Source organism: Hemitrygon akajei, chromosome 12, assembly GCF_048418815.1.
Source record: "Hemitrygon akajei chromosome 12, sHemAka1.3, whole genome shotgun sequence".
Taxonomy (NCBI): domain Eukaryota; kingdom Metazoa; phylum Chordata; class Chondrichthyes; order Myliobatiformes; family Dasyatidae; genus Hemitrygon; species Hemitrygon akajei.
In genome coordinates, this window is record NC_133135.1 from 14,926,121 (window position 1) to 14,943,289 (window position 17,169).

Sequence of the window (17,169 nt, forward strand, 5' to 3'; positions counted from 1 at the left end):
TCTTATATCTGGCCATGCCTTTGATACAAATTCAACACGAATCAGCTGTTGGCCAACCTCCGTCTCAGGGTCTTCGATTTGCGGAGCGGTAGGGGGCACATATGGGGGTGGCAGGTGGTCAAGCACCTCCCATGTATTTTTTTTCTGTCCCCCTTCATTTATCATTTTCAATTTATAACTATTTGTCGTTGGTAACCAGCATAGGGCATAATCACTTTCTTCGGGTTTAACGTTAGGTTTTGAATTCACGTACAGATTAAGGGCTTGTTGTACCCAATCCTCGCTAGACCCGAACTTAGGCCACCACACAGCCGACCCTTGGATCGGCTGGCGGGACCAGAATTCACAGTACTGTATCATTTTTTTTTTGACTTCCCTTTTCGCCTCCTGTAATCCCAATTTTCTAACATCCATCCCAACAGACTATAAGGGGGTACCCCGGGGTATTTTTCATCATTGGCGCCTGGATTTCCTTTACCCTTTTCTCTCTTAGACCCCTTATTCCCCATCTCGAGGACTTGCTCGGTTCCAATCCACCCGCAGGCACCCCGTAATTCCACAATTCTCGTGCACTACGTCTCTGCAGGAATTTAATTTGAATGTCCAATTCCGGAACCTGTATTCCCGCGATCGCCCAGGAATTCACCTGCAGGCACCCCGCAGTTCCACAATTCTCATGTACTACGTCTCTACAGGAGAAATCATCTGCAGGCACCCCGCAGTTCCACGATTCTTGTGTACTACGTCTCTACAGGAGGAATCACCTGCAGGAACCCTGCAGCTCCACGATTCTTGTGTACTACGTCTCTACAGGAATTTAATTTCTTACCTGGGTCCTGTGCACAGAAATTACTCGATCGCTCACTGTCTCAACTGCCTCGACAACCCCTCTTTGTTTCCTTAAGTCCGCCGGATATCACTCGCTCAAGCCTCGCGGGGCGACGAGCAAGGAATCAGGGACTGCCGAACTCGGCAGGGTGCACCTTCTCCGATGTCCTTCCTTGCCCCCCTCACGGCTGGAGTGTGGATCCTGGACGAGCACCCCAAGTTGTCAGAAACGAGTCACGCTCCCGAATAATGGCTTCAAGACAAATTCAAGGAAACAAAGTTTATTAACAGTTCTGCAGAGCTGGGCCCCCTCAGAGAAGGGAACCCTGAACCTTACAGGGCAGCAGGTTTTATCCTTCTTCCTTACCACCCCTCCTCCCTGACTCGGGAGGTACATAGTGTTTTCCCATTCCATATTTGGAGTTGTTTTTTTACACGTTTCTATAAAACAATAGTCCATATCTCAGGACTTCAATGATTCCACAAACAGTTAATCTTGTCAGGGCTTCTGCATTCATAATTAAATCACATTTGTTTACAGACTTTAACCCAGACATAATTAAATCACATTTGTCCCCGGACATAATTAAATCACCTTTGTCCTTTGACCTTAACCCAGACCTCTTTCAGAAACGCACATCTTAATTTTGAATCTTACACTCTTCATCATTCCTGCCGTGTAAGTTGCCCATTGATACCACTGATTAGTATGTGTCTTTAACCATGGCGAGGAGGTAAGTGTTGTACTCCTCTTAACTTCTTTTCTGCAGGTTACCAGTCCCATTCCATATCTGCCCCACTAATGGTTCCCAAGTCTGCACTGGAGTATGTGGGTGCTTTGTCCCCAGGGGCATGACTGGTCGTTCCCAGCTCATCCCCATTATCTGAACAAGCCCTAATATCCACCACCACATCCTGAGGGTCTTGAGACCCATCCTCAGAATCAAAAATTTCCCTTACTAATTGATCAAACTCCTGCGGTGCAGTGTCAGCTTCTTGTTCCCCCTGTCTGTCTCCTGTTAACTGCTCTTCCGCATCACTTACCTCGGACACTTCACCTGATTGCCCTTGCAGGACTGCCCTCGTGCAATGGTTCAGGTGGTACCAGGTGGAGCGTCCTTCTACCTGAACTGCAGTGGGTGATGCCTTAGTCACCGTAAAGGGTCCCTCCCTTCTTGGCTCGTTCCACTTTCTCCGAAAAACTCGCAGGTAAACCTGGTCTCCTGGTTTAATCGGTCCTTCCCCTTGTACGGTCTCCGGCTCTTTCTGTTTTTCCTGGGCATAAATAGACCTATGTATCATAGTTAGCTGCTGCATGTATTGTTTCAATTCTATTTCCAATTGTTCCAAGCTAGGTCCCTTATACGGCCCTCTCCACTGGGGCACTGGCATGGGCCTCCCAGTGAGCATCTCATGCGGTGTCAGGCATGTCATTCGATTAGTTTGCATGCGGTAACTCATCAATGCTAACGGTAAAGCATCGACCCAATTAAGTTTAGTGTCTGCACAAATTTTGTTTAGTTTGGCTTTCAGGGTTCCATTAATTCTCTCTACCATGCCCTGCGACTGAGGGTGGTATACACATCCAAATCTTTGCTTTATCCTCAGCGCCTGTAGTACCAGTTTGACCACTTTCTGGATAAAAGCTGAACCATTGTCTGAGCTAACTTCTGTAGGTATTCCAAACCTTGGGATCACTTCATTTGTCAGAAATTTTACCACTGTCTTTGCCCCTTGATCTCTTGAAGGTACCATCTCCACCCATCTGCTAAATCGATCAATTACTACCAGCATGTATCTTTTCCTTCTCACTGTCTTTATCATGTCTACGTAATCAATCACTAGATGTTTAAATGGTCCTTCAGGTACAGGAATGTGACCTATTGGGGTTGTAATTCCCTTCCGAACATTATTCTGTGTGCATACCTCGCACTGTGACAAGACAAAGTCCACTGAAGCCTGTAAATAAGGTGACCAAAAACCATCCTTCTTTATTTTCCTTATCACTTCCCCCCTTGCACAATGGTCCATCCCATGCACTTCTGAAATCAGAAACGTCAGTAGAGGGGTGGGCGCTACCAACAAACCGTCTTCCGTGCTCCACAAGCCTTCCGGGTTCTGCTTGGCCCCCCTTTTTCTCCACATTGTCTGTTCTGCCAAAGTTGCCTTACCTTGTATTTCAATTAGGTCCTCTACGTTAGGTTCTGGAGTTAGGCTTACCTGGGGGGCAATGACAGCTGACGTACACCCAGACGCTTTTCTGGCTGCCTCGTCCGCAGCTTGATTTCCCTTTGTTATTACATCATTTCCCTTTTTGTGGGCCTGGCATTTTACTATAGCCAATGCTTTAGGTTTCATTATGGCTTTTATTAAGTCTAGAATTTGCTGACAATGTTGTATGGGATCTCCGCTACTTTTTTAAAAACCTCTCTGCTTCCACACTGCCCCAAACAAATGGCATACTCCATGAGCATATGCCGAATCAGTATAGATATCTACTTTCTCACCTTCTATCATTTCACACGCAGCTGTCAGGGCTTTGATTTCTGCTAGTTGGGCGGAACACGGTTGGGGACAGGACTCCATCCTAATAATCTTATAGCTCGACTGATCCTGCTGCACCACTGAGAATCCTGCGTGATTTCCATCATAATCCCTGTAACAAGAGCCATCTACGAACAGAACCTTTTTATCTATATCCTCTAGTGGCTCTGACCGTAAATCTGCTCTCAATTTGGCAAATGCCATCGTCTTCCCTACACAATCATGGGGTTCTCCTTCATAGTCTAAAGGGACAAAATCGGCTATATTACTGGTAGTGCATCTCTGTATAGTTATGTCAGGAAATGTCAATAGCATCTGGTACGCTGCTATCCTGGCTGGCGTCAGCACAAATTTCCCCCTTTCTAGCAATTCTGCTACTTTGTGGTGTGTGTACAGAGTCACAGGATAGCCCAGGGTTACAGATTATGCCTTTTCATATGCATAGTACAGCGCCGCCAATCCCTGATAACAGGGTGGGTACCCCTGAGCCACCTCATCTAGTCTCGTACTGTAGTATGCTATCGGCTGCTTTGCTTTTCCTGTGCCTGTCTCTTGTGTTAGAACCACTGTGACATAACCCTCCTGTCGGTTGGATACATACAAATGAAAAACCTTCTCATAGTCAGGCAAAGCTAATGCTGGTGCTGACTGCAATTCCTGCTTAATAGTATTGAAAGCTATCTCCGCCTCTCCATTCCACTGTGAGCCGTTCTTCAAATTTGTGTGTCCTGCTTCTTTCATTATCTTTCTCAAAGGTGCCACAATCTCAGCATATTCTCCTATCCAATCTGAGCTGTACCTTGCCATTCCCAAAAACGTCATCATCTGCCCTACAGTCTGGGGTTTGGGGACCTTAGTTATTGCCTCAATCTGATCTGGTGCTATCACCTTCACTCCCTTGGATATTACCCTGCCTAAGTATTCCACTTGCTGCGTGCAAAATTGCAGTTTCTTTTTGGATACTTTATGTCCTCCGCGCGCTAGCTTCTCTAACAGAGTTATAGTGTCCTGCTCACACTGTTCCTCGCTGTGGGAGCAAATCAACAGGTCATCCACATACTGTAACAATGTACTTTCCAATGGCATGCCCTCTAGGTCTGCCTTCAATACCTGATTAAAAATGTGTGGTGAATGTTTAAATCCTTGCGGCATTCTGGTATAGGTATACTGAGCACCTCTGTAAGTAAATGCAAACAAATACTGACACTGATCGGCTGCTAGAGGAATGCTGAAGAAAGCCGAACACAAATCAATCACTGAAAAGTAACTTGCTTCTGGTGGAACATTAGTCAAAAGCGTGTGTGGGTTGGGGACTACCGCTGGCCAGTCCTCTACCACATCATTTACCGCTCGCAAATCATGCACCAATCTCCACTTAGATTTATCTGCTTTTAAGACCGGCAACAACGGGGTATTGCATGGACTGTTTGTTCTTTCAAGCACTCCTATTTCAAGCAACCCCTGCACTGTCGACGCTATTCCCTCTTCTGCTTCTGGTCTTAGTGGGTATTGTGGTCTCCTGGGTGGAATTGCTCCTTTTTTCAGCCTTATTTCCACCGGACTAGCTGTTTTTATTTTCCCTACGTCCGTGTCATGCCGTGACCACAGAATAGACGGCAACTCATCTAACCTTTTATCTTTCTGCTGGCCTCTTTCCTTTCCCAGCAAGGGCATGTGTGGTTGGGGAGTTATTTCGACCTCTCTCACTGTCCCTACCATATCTACACTTACCATTATTTTAATACAATTGTTGTCTTCTGATATCCACACCTCTGGCATGATTTTCCTCCACACTGTTACGGTTTCAGCACTCTTAACTAAAGGTCCTAAGTCTTTAGACTGATATCCCTTATTTACCAACAACGTTATGTGGGGCGCAGCCTCCGGTATCCTGTACCATTTTTCTAAAAAGGTGTTCCACTTAACTTGTAAAGCTGCCCCTTGCTTTCCAATTATCACAGCCTCCCCTTCCAGGTGCTGTTGGGTACATACCTCCAGGTGCCATTTCTCCTCTAACTCCCTGTTCTGAGTCTCGTCAAAAATCACTGTACAACGTAGCTCAGATTTGGGCATTACAGCCCTGGGTAATATAGCCTGCACGCCCTTTTTCCATTTCTCCCAGGTTTCCTGAATCTGATCTGCGATGTCTCCTATCCAAAAGACATTAGCCTTCTTGTCTTCTCGCACTATCAATTGAGCCCCTGCTCTTTCCACACTCAGCCCATTTCTGGAGCATTCTAATTTTAATTCCAGTTTCAATAAGGCATCTCTGCCTAACAAATTAATCGGAGTTCCTTTAAATACTAGCACCGGCAAAACAATTTCTTTATTTCCCATTCTCAACCGCACTGGAGTCGTGCACTGTGTCAACTGTGTTTTCCCCGAGAACCCTACCATCTTAATAAACTTTCCTGACATGGGAAGCTGAAGGGCATACTGTGGCTGTACACAAGTGTACGTGGCTCCAGTATCTATCATCATTGGTGTCAGTTGCCCTTCTAACATAACCTGAACAATGGGTTCTTCATCTGCCTCCCTTGTTATCATTGGGTAATGTCCCTTCCCACTCAAGTTCTCGGGGCACCCCTAATTCCTCGCATAGGGGTTCACAGGTCCGCTTGGGCCTGTGGGGGCTGGTCTTTGGCTAAACTTTAGTTCCCTTCTTATCGGTTCCTGCTGGTGTGTGACAGGCCATAGTATAAACGGACAATCTCTTCTCATGTGACCTGGCTGATTACATTCCCAGCACAATCTCTCTCCCTCTCTTTCCCACTGTTTTCTCACTGGTCCCCTTTGCCCATAGCTCCTCTGTCCCCCTCCTTGGGACTTCCAGTCCTGTCTGGGCTGTTTGAATTTAGTCTGTTCCTGATAGGGCATTTGTGGGGATGCTCCCTCAAAGACAATTATTGGCATGGGGTTTTCCAGCCCTTGTCTTACAGTATGATCGGTCCCTCCATATAGCAGTGCTTTGTCCAGTTCGATGGCTGTACTCGGACCGGTGATTTCTGGCAGCATCTTTTTGTTTTTCTCTTTTTCCTTCTTTTTGAGCTCTTCGAGCTGCATTTGTATTAACTTTCTTTGCATCTCTTCCTGCTGCTCAGCCAACCTTTGTTTGTCTTTCCGGTATTTCTCAACCGCATGGACTACGTGGTCTCTAAATTCTTGTGGGGTCTTTGACGTCAGCCCAACCACTTCCTCCAGTTTGGATTTTACTTGTGGCGGCATTGCATCCAAAATGCTATGTCAGAACAGTGAGGTCATAAATAAGCTATTCTCCACCTCTTGCTCAGTCTCCAGTCTCCACCTTTTCAACTGGTTTTCTACGTAGGCTGCTGGGTTTTCAGTGTCTCCCAGTGGATCCCCTTTTAAGGCTTTGGGGTCCACTTTGGGTGGATAAAGCTTTCTGAGGGCCTGCCATACCCTCTGCCTCACTCTGTCAAACCCATCTCCATCAGTTCTTGGGTCATTCGAGTTTACTATGCCAGCCATTTCCATTAGTTTGTTAAATTTGGAGGTTCCCATCAACCTTATCAACAGTGCCTTCAAATCTCCCATAGCCAATAATCGTCCCGCTGTTTCTTCTTCAAAGGCTCTAATCCATTTCCCTGCTCCTTCATGTAAATTGGGCAGAGTGTTTTTCAGCCCTTCTAGGTCCTAGGATCCCCAAGGGATATACTGCACTTGTCCTGATCCTTTAACTAACAACGGCATCATTCTCCCTCCTTCTTCCCACCTGCCCTGGCTCTTCTCCTCACCTGACTCCCCAACTGTCTCAGGGTATGTCTTTACTGCCTCCCACACAAATGTCTCCGGGGTCCTCTTCTTCCCTTGGTCTCCCTGTGGAGTCCTTCCTTTCTGTCTTGATTCAATACTTGGTTGGCCCCTAGAGTATTTTTCGCATCTCTCCTGGCAATCCCCTCTCAGTAACTTATCTAGCTCTCTCTCTACTTCCGCAAGTTGCTCCCCTACTGCCTCCTTCTTCTCTTCTAGGTTTCTGCCTCCTTCCTCTTCCCCACAAATTCTCGTATCCTCTCTCTTTCCACTTAACTCTTGCTCCTCCAATGAGTCACCTTCTCTTTCTTCCTGTCCTGATGAGCCACTTTCTTTTCTAGTCTGCTTATTTCTATAGTATAACCGATACTCCTCATACTCCTTTTCCTCTCTTAAGTATTTCATCCGTTCAATCCCTTCTTTCATTTCTCTCTGTACCTGTTCTATCTTTATCCTTTCTGCCTGTATCTCCTTCCATATCGCCGCTTTTTCCTTCTCGTATTGTTTTTTCTCTTCCTCATTATCCCAAACTTGGACTTCTCCCTGCATGTTTACTGTTCCCGTCAGCAGGGGGTACTGCTTAGGGGTTCCTTCCTCATTGTAGGGAGGGGGCTTTTCTGTTTCTTTCACATCCGGGTACGGAGCCGAAGCCAGCTTCTCACCGTACCCTTCTCTCTCTCTGACAGGCTGTTTCTCCAGCACCTTAGTGTCTTCCTCGCTTGTAATCAATATTCTACCTGTCCTCCTCAGCCTTTCCCCCTCCGTTCTGAAGAGTTTTAGCACTTCCATTTCTCGTTCTCTTTTTTGCCCTCTTTTCTTAGATTTATCTTTTGGTTTGTAATTTTTAATTAGTCCCTCCATTTCTTCGCACAAACTTACATCAAACGTTCCTTCTCTTGGCCACTTTGTAACCAGGTTTTTGGTTCTTTTTTCCCATTTTTCTGAAGTTTTTGTGATCTCATTTTGAATTAACGGGAATTTTTTGTTCAGAATCTCTACTGCTGTTCCTTACCTGTCATGTTATTCTCTTTTTAAGGTATTTCAGAGATTCACAGTTTGTTTACTGGATAATATTATTTACTCTAGTCTAACACCACATGGACTTTTTCTTAACTAAACTTACTCTAATTCTACGCCTAGTCTATTTTCCTTTCCCTGCCCGTTCAGCCCTTCGTTTCATACGAAGCGGTACCCACAGGGATTTACCAACACCACGTGGACTTTTTCTTAACGTCTTATTAACTTATTTGTACTTACCCTCACTGCAGTGTTCTTGATCAATCCTCTGAGCCTCCTCTGTTAACCCCCAATTCTGCCAGATTCTTTGGACCGGAGAGACCCTTTGGCAGTGGTTCCACACTTCTGAGACTCCAAGACCTCCCCAAAGCCAACATAATTCTTAGTCCAAATTGTGGCAAAAAGCGCTTACCTTTTGTTTGGGTGCACCCTTAATTCTGTTAGCCTTGTGGAGGTCCCTAGAGGACTGGTAAGCGTCCCCAATCTGCCATTTCCTTTCCGCGGGTCTCTATCCGGTCCTGCCGCGGTCGCCAATTTTGTCGTGGTTTTTCGTGCCTCACAAATGACCAAGTGACGCAGAAGATTCTTCAAGAAGGGTTAAACTTTAATTTGCAAATCAAAGCTGAGACAGTCATTGAGCTAGTCGCTGATTGCCCCCCCCCCCCCCCCCAGCAATCTCCTGGTCCAGTTGCATTAGCATATGTAATCGATCTATAGTTGCGTATTACACGTATCTCACGTACATCATGTCCCTATTGTTTCTATCAATTGACTTAATCATGTTCTAATCTACATCTCTTAGCTACCTCTCATTAACATACCACTGTCTTCTACATTTTTAGGATTTCAGTCTCCTACCAAATTGGGTACATGCATAGCAAATAATAGTCCTAGGATTATGTGACTTAATTATGTTCTAATCTATATCTTTTAGCTACTTCTCATTAACACATCATTGTCTTCTACATTTTTAGGATACATGCATAGCAAATAGCAAGCTCTTTCTGTAGCTACCTCTCATTAACACACCATTGTCTTCTACATTCTTAAGATACATGCATAGCAAATAGCAAGTTTCAAAACTGACTTCATAGTTTTGGTAAATTTATACTTTTATACTCCAATAAAGCCAGGTCACTGGGTGTATTTAAGAGAGAGCTTGATAGTTTCTTGATTGGAGATGGCATCAAAGATTACAGGGAGAAGGCCAGGGAGTGCATCTGAGTGAGGAGAAAAGGGTCAATGTGATTGAATGGTGGAGCAGACTCGATGGGCCAAATAGCCTAATTCTGCTGCTTATTCTGGAATAATGTTTTATGGTCTTATGGTCGATACACAGACATAGTCAGCATTCTGTTTTATAGGATTGCTTTTACATCTATAATCATTATGCTTTTTTAATGTATCAGATCCAAAGAAACAATCACATTTTTTATACACATTTACTAAAGAATGACAATATGCAACCTTAAATTGAATCATATCAGACAATTTTTGGCCCAGTTTTAGTTGTAGACAGCAGTGGAAAACAGCACCGAATGAACATTTCACACTCTGGGGATGTTGAGCCCCACATTACCAAATAGGTAAATGTGCTGGTCACTTGCTCATCCAGTAATGTGGGGCTGAATTGCAACAACAGCTTGATTCCAACAGAATGGTTGCAGCTTCATGGTTTACATCTAATGGCATTAAGATTTAGTTGTATCCAGCACTGTCTGGTCCATTAAACGGGTCTGAGATTAATCTTACATCATACTTTGTGTTTTATGTTGGTGAACAGGGGAATCGCATTGGCAGGCTTCGACAAGCTGCTGAGATATTCTTGCTGCAGATCATTGAAGAAGGATCGCAAGTTGGAATTGTCACTTTTAACTCTGGTGCAAGCATTAAAGCACATTTAAAAAAGATTGATAGTCCTAGTGCGAGGAGGGATCTTGTACTACTGCTACCAACAACAACTGAAGGGGGAACGAATATCTGTGCGGGGGTTCGATCTGGCTTTCAGGTAGGTCTGGAAAACTTCATTAACACACTCCTTTCAGGGATTACATTTTACTCAACTTGTTGGCAACTCGTTGTCTTGCAGGTACTTCGTGGTGATGATGGAGATACAAGTGGGGATGAAATTATTCTCCTTACAGACGGAGAGGACAGCAGTATTAACAGTTGTTTCACAGAGGTGGAACAAAGTAGAGCCACAATCCACACAATTGCATTAGGGCCAAGTGCAGACAAGAACCTAGAGCAGCTCTCAGCAAAGACAGGTAACCAGCACCAAATAACTGGACTATTAGCAACTGGACAGCCAGCATGAGAACATATTTGGAGAGGATGCAGGGATTCATCAGGATGTTGCCTGAGTTATGAGGAGGGATGACACAATTATAGTAATAAATCCTATTTCTAACCTTTGTCCCTTTTGTAATAAAGGCCAATAAATCATTTGAAAGATTGGTTTTATTGGTCATATTTACATCAAAACATCGAAACATGCAGTGAAATGCATTTTTTTCAGTATGAATGGTGAAAATGTTGGCATGTCATTGTGAGCCAAAGGGACTGTACTGTGTTGTACTGTTCTGTGTTTTATGTACTCGAGGAAGCTCACAAGAGTTGCCAACATAGCAAACCAACAACTTACTAACTCTAACCCAGATATCTTTGCAAGGTAGGAAACTGGAACATCTGGAGGGAATACACGTAGTCACAGGGTAACCGTACAAACCCTTTACAGACAGCGGCGGGAATTGAACTCTGATCTTACAGCTGGCACTGTAAAGGACTGCCTTTCTAGCTATGTGCTGCACCTGCCTGTTAACTTTATGTGATTCCTACAAAAGACCATGGAGATCTCACTGGCCCTCCTTCAAGTGATGAACGTAGTCAAAATAAATGAAGTCCACCAACTGATCTTTGGCACACCGTCTAGTTATATCCCTTCAGCTGAAAAGACCCATTTATTCTGATTCTTTGTCTTCCACACAATAACTAATCTTCATCCATTGTAGCACACTCCCCTAAAAGTCTTGTTATATCCACATAAGTGTATTGAAGAGAAGGATGGACATTGTCATCACCAGAGTTGAAATAAAACTTTGTAGTATATTACCAACTTTTTAAGCCTGAAGATGACCAATATTCTTGTGGGTCAGTGTGCTAGAGCTGTTGTGGAGGGTTTACTCTAGTTTGACAGTGAGATGGGAACCAAAGGGATAGGTCAGGAATGGAGCAGTTGATGTAAATGTAAATGCAGTGTGCAGGAAGATTGTGAGAAAGGCTAGGCAGTGGATATAGCACAATGTTGGATGAGTCTATTTTAATGCAAGAAGTATGAGAACAAGGATGATGAACTTAGAGCATGGGTCAGTACATGGAACAATGACATTGTGGCTATTAAACAAAACGTGGCTGTCATAAAGGCTGGAATGGCTAATGGATTTTCCGGAATTTAAATCTTTCAGATGGACGGGGAGGGAGGTAAAAGAGCTGACATGGCTAATCAGTGTTAGTATCACAGTGGCAGAAAGTAATGTCTTGTGGCAGGATAGTCTATTGAGTCAGTGTGGGTGCAAATCAGAAACAAGAATGGAGTAATCATTCTTTTGGGAGTATTCTATAGACCCTCAATAGCAGCAGATTGGGAGGCAGATTTTGGAAAGGTGCAAAATTAACAAGGCTGTTTTCATGAGTGATTTCAATATCCCTAAGATTGATTGGCATCTCCCAGGTGTAAAAAAAGTGTAAAAAGGTTTGGGGCAGAATTTGTTTGGTGGATCAAGAACAGATTGCTGACACAATATGTAGGTAGGCTGACTAAAGGAGAGGCAATACTAGATGTTGTACTTGGTAATGAACTTGGTTAGGTGACAGATCTCTTGGTGGATGAGCATTTCAGAGACAGTGACCACAACTCCCTGTCCTTACCATAACCTTGAACAGGATAGGAGCAAACAGAATAGGAATATACTAATTTGGGGTACGAGAAATTTTGATTCTATTGGGCAGGAACTTGGGGGCATAAAATGGGAACTGATGTACTCAAGGAAATGCACAACAGAAATCTGAAGACTGCTTATTTATTTATTGGGATACAGTGCAGAAAAGGCCCTTCAAGCCGTGCCATGCACCAATCCTCGGATTTAATCCTAGCCTAACCGCAGGATAACTTACAATGAATAATTTGCTTACCAACTGGTGCATCTTTGGACTGTGGGAGGAAACCCACGCTGACATGTGGAGGAGTGTACACATTCATTACGGGTAGTGGTAAGAGCACTTGCATGGTGGCATGGATATGTTTGACCCATTGAGGCAGGGAAAGGGTAGTAATTTGAGGAAACCATGGTTAACAAAAGATGTGGAATGTCTAATCAAGAAAAAAGAAGCTTACTTAAGGTTTAGGAAGCAAGAGTCAGGCAGAGCTCTACAGTTACAAGGTAGCTAGGAAAGAGCTTAAGGATGGACCAAGGGGAACTCAAAGGGGATGTGAGAAGGCTTTGCCAAGTAGAATTAAGGAAAACCGAAGTATGTGTTCCATAAGTATGAGATGAAAATGAGGACAAATAGAGTGAGGGTAAAACCACTTAGGGATAAAAGAGGAAACCATGGCTAATATCTGAATTATTTATTATTTTTCCTTTTCCATTAAATAGGAGGTCTACAGTTTACAGCCGGTGATAACGAGGACAGAAATGGACTAATTGATGCATTCAGTGGATTAGTATCAGGAGATGGTGACATTAATCAACAGTCAATTGAGGTTCAATTACTTTAGAGAATTAATTTCCAATTATTCTTACATTACCACATGTTTTGTAATAATATGTTTATTTCCTCATTTCTAGCTTGAAAGTACAGGAAGGAGTGTTGATGAAAACAGTTGGTTTAATGATTCAATTGTTGTCGATAAAACTGTTGGAAACAACACACACTTTGTGTTCACTTGGGAGGCGTCCACACCTCAAGTATTTGTACGTGACCCCAGTGGAAAAGTATACAGAAACAATGACTTTATCATAGAAGAGAACGTACACACTGCACGGCTCGAAATTGAAGGCACTGCACAGGTATTTTCCTACGTACTTGAAACATTATCTCTATTTCTCTCTCTACAGATGCTGATGGACCTGTCTGCTTTCCTCTGTGTTTTCTAGTTTTACTTTCTGTTAACATTGCAAGTCCATTATTTGGACTTGTTGATTTAGATCTTACTGATTGAGTGTTGTCTGTTTATCTACCATCCAATTTCTATTTTACAGATCAAACTGGAATATTGAACATTTAGGCTTCCGTTAGTCTCGGGAGACCATGAATTTGAGCCTTGGAAACTTTCCAGGGTGCAGGCCTGGGCAGGGTTGTATGGGAGACTGGCAGTTGCCCATGTTGCAAATCTCCCCTCTCCACGCCACTGATGTTGTCCAAGGGAAGGGCAATACAGCTTGGCACTGGTGTTGTCGCAGAGCAATGTGTGGTTAAGTGCTTTGCTCAAGGACACAACACGCTGCCTTAGCTAAGGCTTGAACTAGTGACCTTCCGATCACTAGACCAATGCCTTATCCACTTGGCCACGCGCCAATACATTTATTTTATCATATTACATTCACTTTACTCACTTTACACTTATGAGCTGAAGGTAATTACAGCTTCTCTGTGGATTGTCACCTTGTCCTGGTGGTGAAGCCTGTGTGGTCCTGAGATCCCGAGAGCGATGCTGTCTGGAGCTATGCTCCTGGTAGGGTCACCCATGGCAGTAAGGTCAAAGGTGAGGGTCCCTGACAAAGAACAATCCAACCAAGACCTTAACGGTGAAACAGGCAGACGAAGTTACTTGGAGCTCAACGGCTGTGAAGGCGGATGAAGGCTGCAACAAATCCATCAGCTCCAATCGTCGTGGTTTCCATGCCATTGGAATCAGTTGGTTGATTTGTGAAGTATCGTGTGCTTCTTGGAGTGCAACATTAGGTACACGTTAAACAAATACATGCACAGGCATCTTCGCTGTGTGGGCCACTTCTTCAAGTCGAGGGATAGCCACGACGACGACAAATTACAGCTCCAATGCCACAGTGAAGTTTGCTGATGACACCACTATTGTTTGCCTGATCAAAGTTGGTGACGGATCAGCATATAGGAAGGAAATTAAAATTTGGCTGAGTGGTGTGACAACAGCCTCTCACTCAATGTCAGGTAGCAAAGAGCTGATTATTGATTTCAGGAAGAGGAAGCTGGACATCCATGAGCCAGTCTTCATCAGGTGATCATAGTGGAAAGGTGAAACTCTGCTGTGTTATTGTTAGGGAAATTAATTTGCTAAGGAATTTCAATTAAAGTTGGTCAATAGTAAATTGGATGTGGACTTCAAAGTGACTAGAGCATACCTTTATTCATGAATAAAGGAAGAACGACTTGCTAACGGTATGATTGTCAAGTCTTCCAAAGAACAGTGGTCACAGCCTTTTTTATACATGCACACAGAAAGTCAATTACAGTACATCAGTCAAAGTTAAAAAAGTCAATCCTGTGCATCTTGTCAATTCTCACAAAAATGCCAGAGACTGTGTCTTTTCTGCCTACAACACACAGAAATATGTTGTTGTACATCGTTGGAACTAAGATAGATTATTGCAAGCGTGTTGATAACCGAGGTCAAATGGTGAGTCTTTATAAATAATCTAAGAAAGTTCATGAAATCCTTAGATCCAGTAAGTCATTAAAGGTACAAAGGTATAATTTGTTTTATATGTTAGTACCAGACAGATGAAGGAAAACTATATACACAGTTTAATTTACTTGACAGCCCATAGGGTGCTCCCTAAAATGTATGAATTTCACTGTCTCCCTTTTGTTTATGGTGTAGTATTATGCACTATGATCAGCACTAGGCATATTGCTAATTAAAGGAAGATGCAGGTTGTTAACCACGCAGATAGTTTAACTCTGTATTCAGTACTTTCTTCTACAATTACGTCATGTAGCCTTGTGTTGTACATTAGTATGCTAGAGGGCAGTATCACATAGTCTTGTGTTTGCAGCAGTAGGCTAAAGGGCAACACCATGATTCTCTGCTAATCCAGGCAGTAAGCAATACAGACACGCATTCTATAGTCTCACAAAGGTATTTACCCAACCCAGTCGGCTAAAATCCTCCACAGTCCCCTCCTTTTTTGATCATTCTGATCAATTCTCCTCCTTGAAAAAAGGGGGTTCATGTGAAGGGGAGGGAAGAGCACATAGTCAGACAGGCTTCCTCATCGTACTCCGGATTGCTGGTCTGTCTCCGGTTGGGTAGCATACTCTGAAGCTAAGTCTAAATATGTATTATAAACACAGCCAAGTCTAGATGCTAAAGCAATAAGGCTAATAAGTCCATATATCTTTAGCCACTTCATTTTCTTTTCTAAAGTTTTCTGTCTTTTCCAGTACACTATCAGACTCCAGAAGAGAGAGACAATACAGCTTACCCTTGGTTCCATACACCCATTGGCTTTGACCCATCTTGATCTCCTTACAGGTAGTTAGCAGCAATTGATAGGGTCTCTTCCACCGAGGAGAAAGAGAAAGAGTTTTTCCAGTGATTTCATATATATACATAATCACTTGGTTTAAATGGATGTGTATTTCCCTCCCAGGTTTTGGTAGGGCCTCAGTCACTTTTCCATGATTTATTCTAATAGCTTCACCTAGAGCTTTTACTTTTTCTAGGGTTTTCTCATCAGTTCGTATCAGTGCTGTTTGGGCACTAGCCAAAAGGGGTTTAGAATCCATGGCCGTACATCCTCCCATCAATACTTCAAAAGGGGTCAATTTAGTGTCCTGTAAAATAGAAATAGGATGGTTCTCAAGCTATATAGAGCAATCAGCTGCGCCTCAGGCCACTTCAGGCCTCTTAGCATTATTTGTCTCAAGTATTTTTCAGCACTTCATTCATCCTTTCCACCATTCCCGATTATTGTGGTTGGTAGGACACAGGAGAATCCCAGGGCTTGACTCAATACTTTAGTTAATTTCCCCATAAAGTATGTTGCTCTGTCACTATTAAACTTGCAAGGAATCCCAAATTGGGAATAATCTCCTTCATCAGTAATTTAACTACTGTCCTAGTGTCATCTTTTCATGTGGGAAAGGCCTCTTTCCATTTATAAAACATGTCCAATATTAATAAGAACATAAGAAATAGGAACATGGGTAGGCCATCTGGCCCATCGAGCCTGCTCTACCATTCAATAAGATCATGGCTGATCTGTCCATAAACTCAGCTCCATCTACCTGCCTTTTCTCCATAACCCTTAATTCCCTTACTATGTAAAAATCTATTGAACTGTTTCTTAAGTATATTTAGTGAAGAAGCCTCAATTGCTTCCCTGGGTAGAAAATTCCACAGATTCACCACACTCTAGGAAAAATAGTTTCTCCTCATCTCCATCCTAAATCTTCTCCTTTGAATCTTGAGGCAATGTCCCCTAGTTCTAGTCACACCTACCAATGGAAACAACTTTCCTCCTCCTATCTTATCTATCTCTTTCAAAATGTTGTATGCTGCCATAAGATCCCCTCTCATTCTTCTGAACTCCAGAGGATATAGTCTCAGGTGACTCAAACCCTCCTCATAGGTTAACCCCTTCATCTCTGGAATTAACCCTGGTGAACCTCCTTTGCACTGCCTCTAAAGCTAGTATATCCTTCCTCAAGTATGAAGACCAGAACTGCACACAGTACTCCAGGTGTGGCCTCACCAGTACCCTGTATAGTTGCAGCATGACCTCCCTGCTCTTGAATTCAATCCCTCTAGCAATGTAGGCCAACATTCTGTTTGCCTTCTTAATAACCTGTTGTACCTGCAAGCCAACTTTTTTGCGATTCATGCACAAGCACTCCCAAGTCCCTCTGCACAACAGCATGCTGCAATCTTTCAGCATTTAAATAATAATCTGCTCTTCTATTATCCCTTCCAAAGTGGATGATCTTGCATTTACCAACATTGTATTCCATCTGCCAGACCTTGGCCCA

At 43.4% G+C, this 17,169-nt stretch overlaps 1 protein-coding gene across 1 annotated transcript in view; it reads left to right on the forward strand.

The window, feature by feature from the left end:
• Positions 1 to 17,169, forward strand: part of LOC140736731 (calcium-activated chloride channel regulator 1-like) — an 84,991-nt gene that overhangs the window by 46,790 nt on the left and 21,032 nt on the right. Inside the window, exons 7-10 of the mRNA XM_073062611.1 lie at positions 9,944 to 10,168; positions 10,250 to 10,427; positions 12,816 to 12,922; positions 13,008 to 13,229. Coding sequence (XP_072918712.1) covers positions 9,944 to 10,168; positions 10,250 to 10,427; positions 12,816 to 12,922; positions 13,008 to 13,229 — 732 coding nt within the window. The remainder of the gene's footprint in view (positions 1 to 9,943; positions 10,169 to 10,249; positions 10,428 to 12,815; positions 12,923 to 13,007; positions 13,230 to 17,169) is intronic.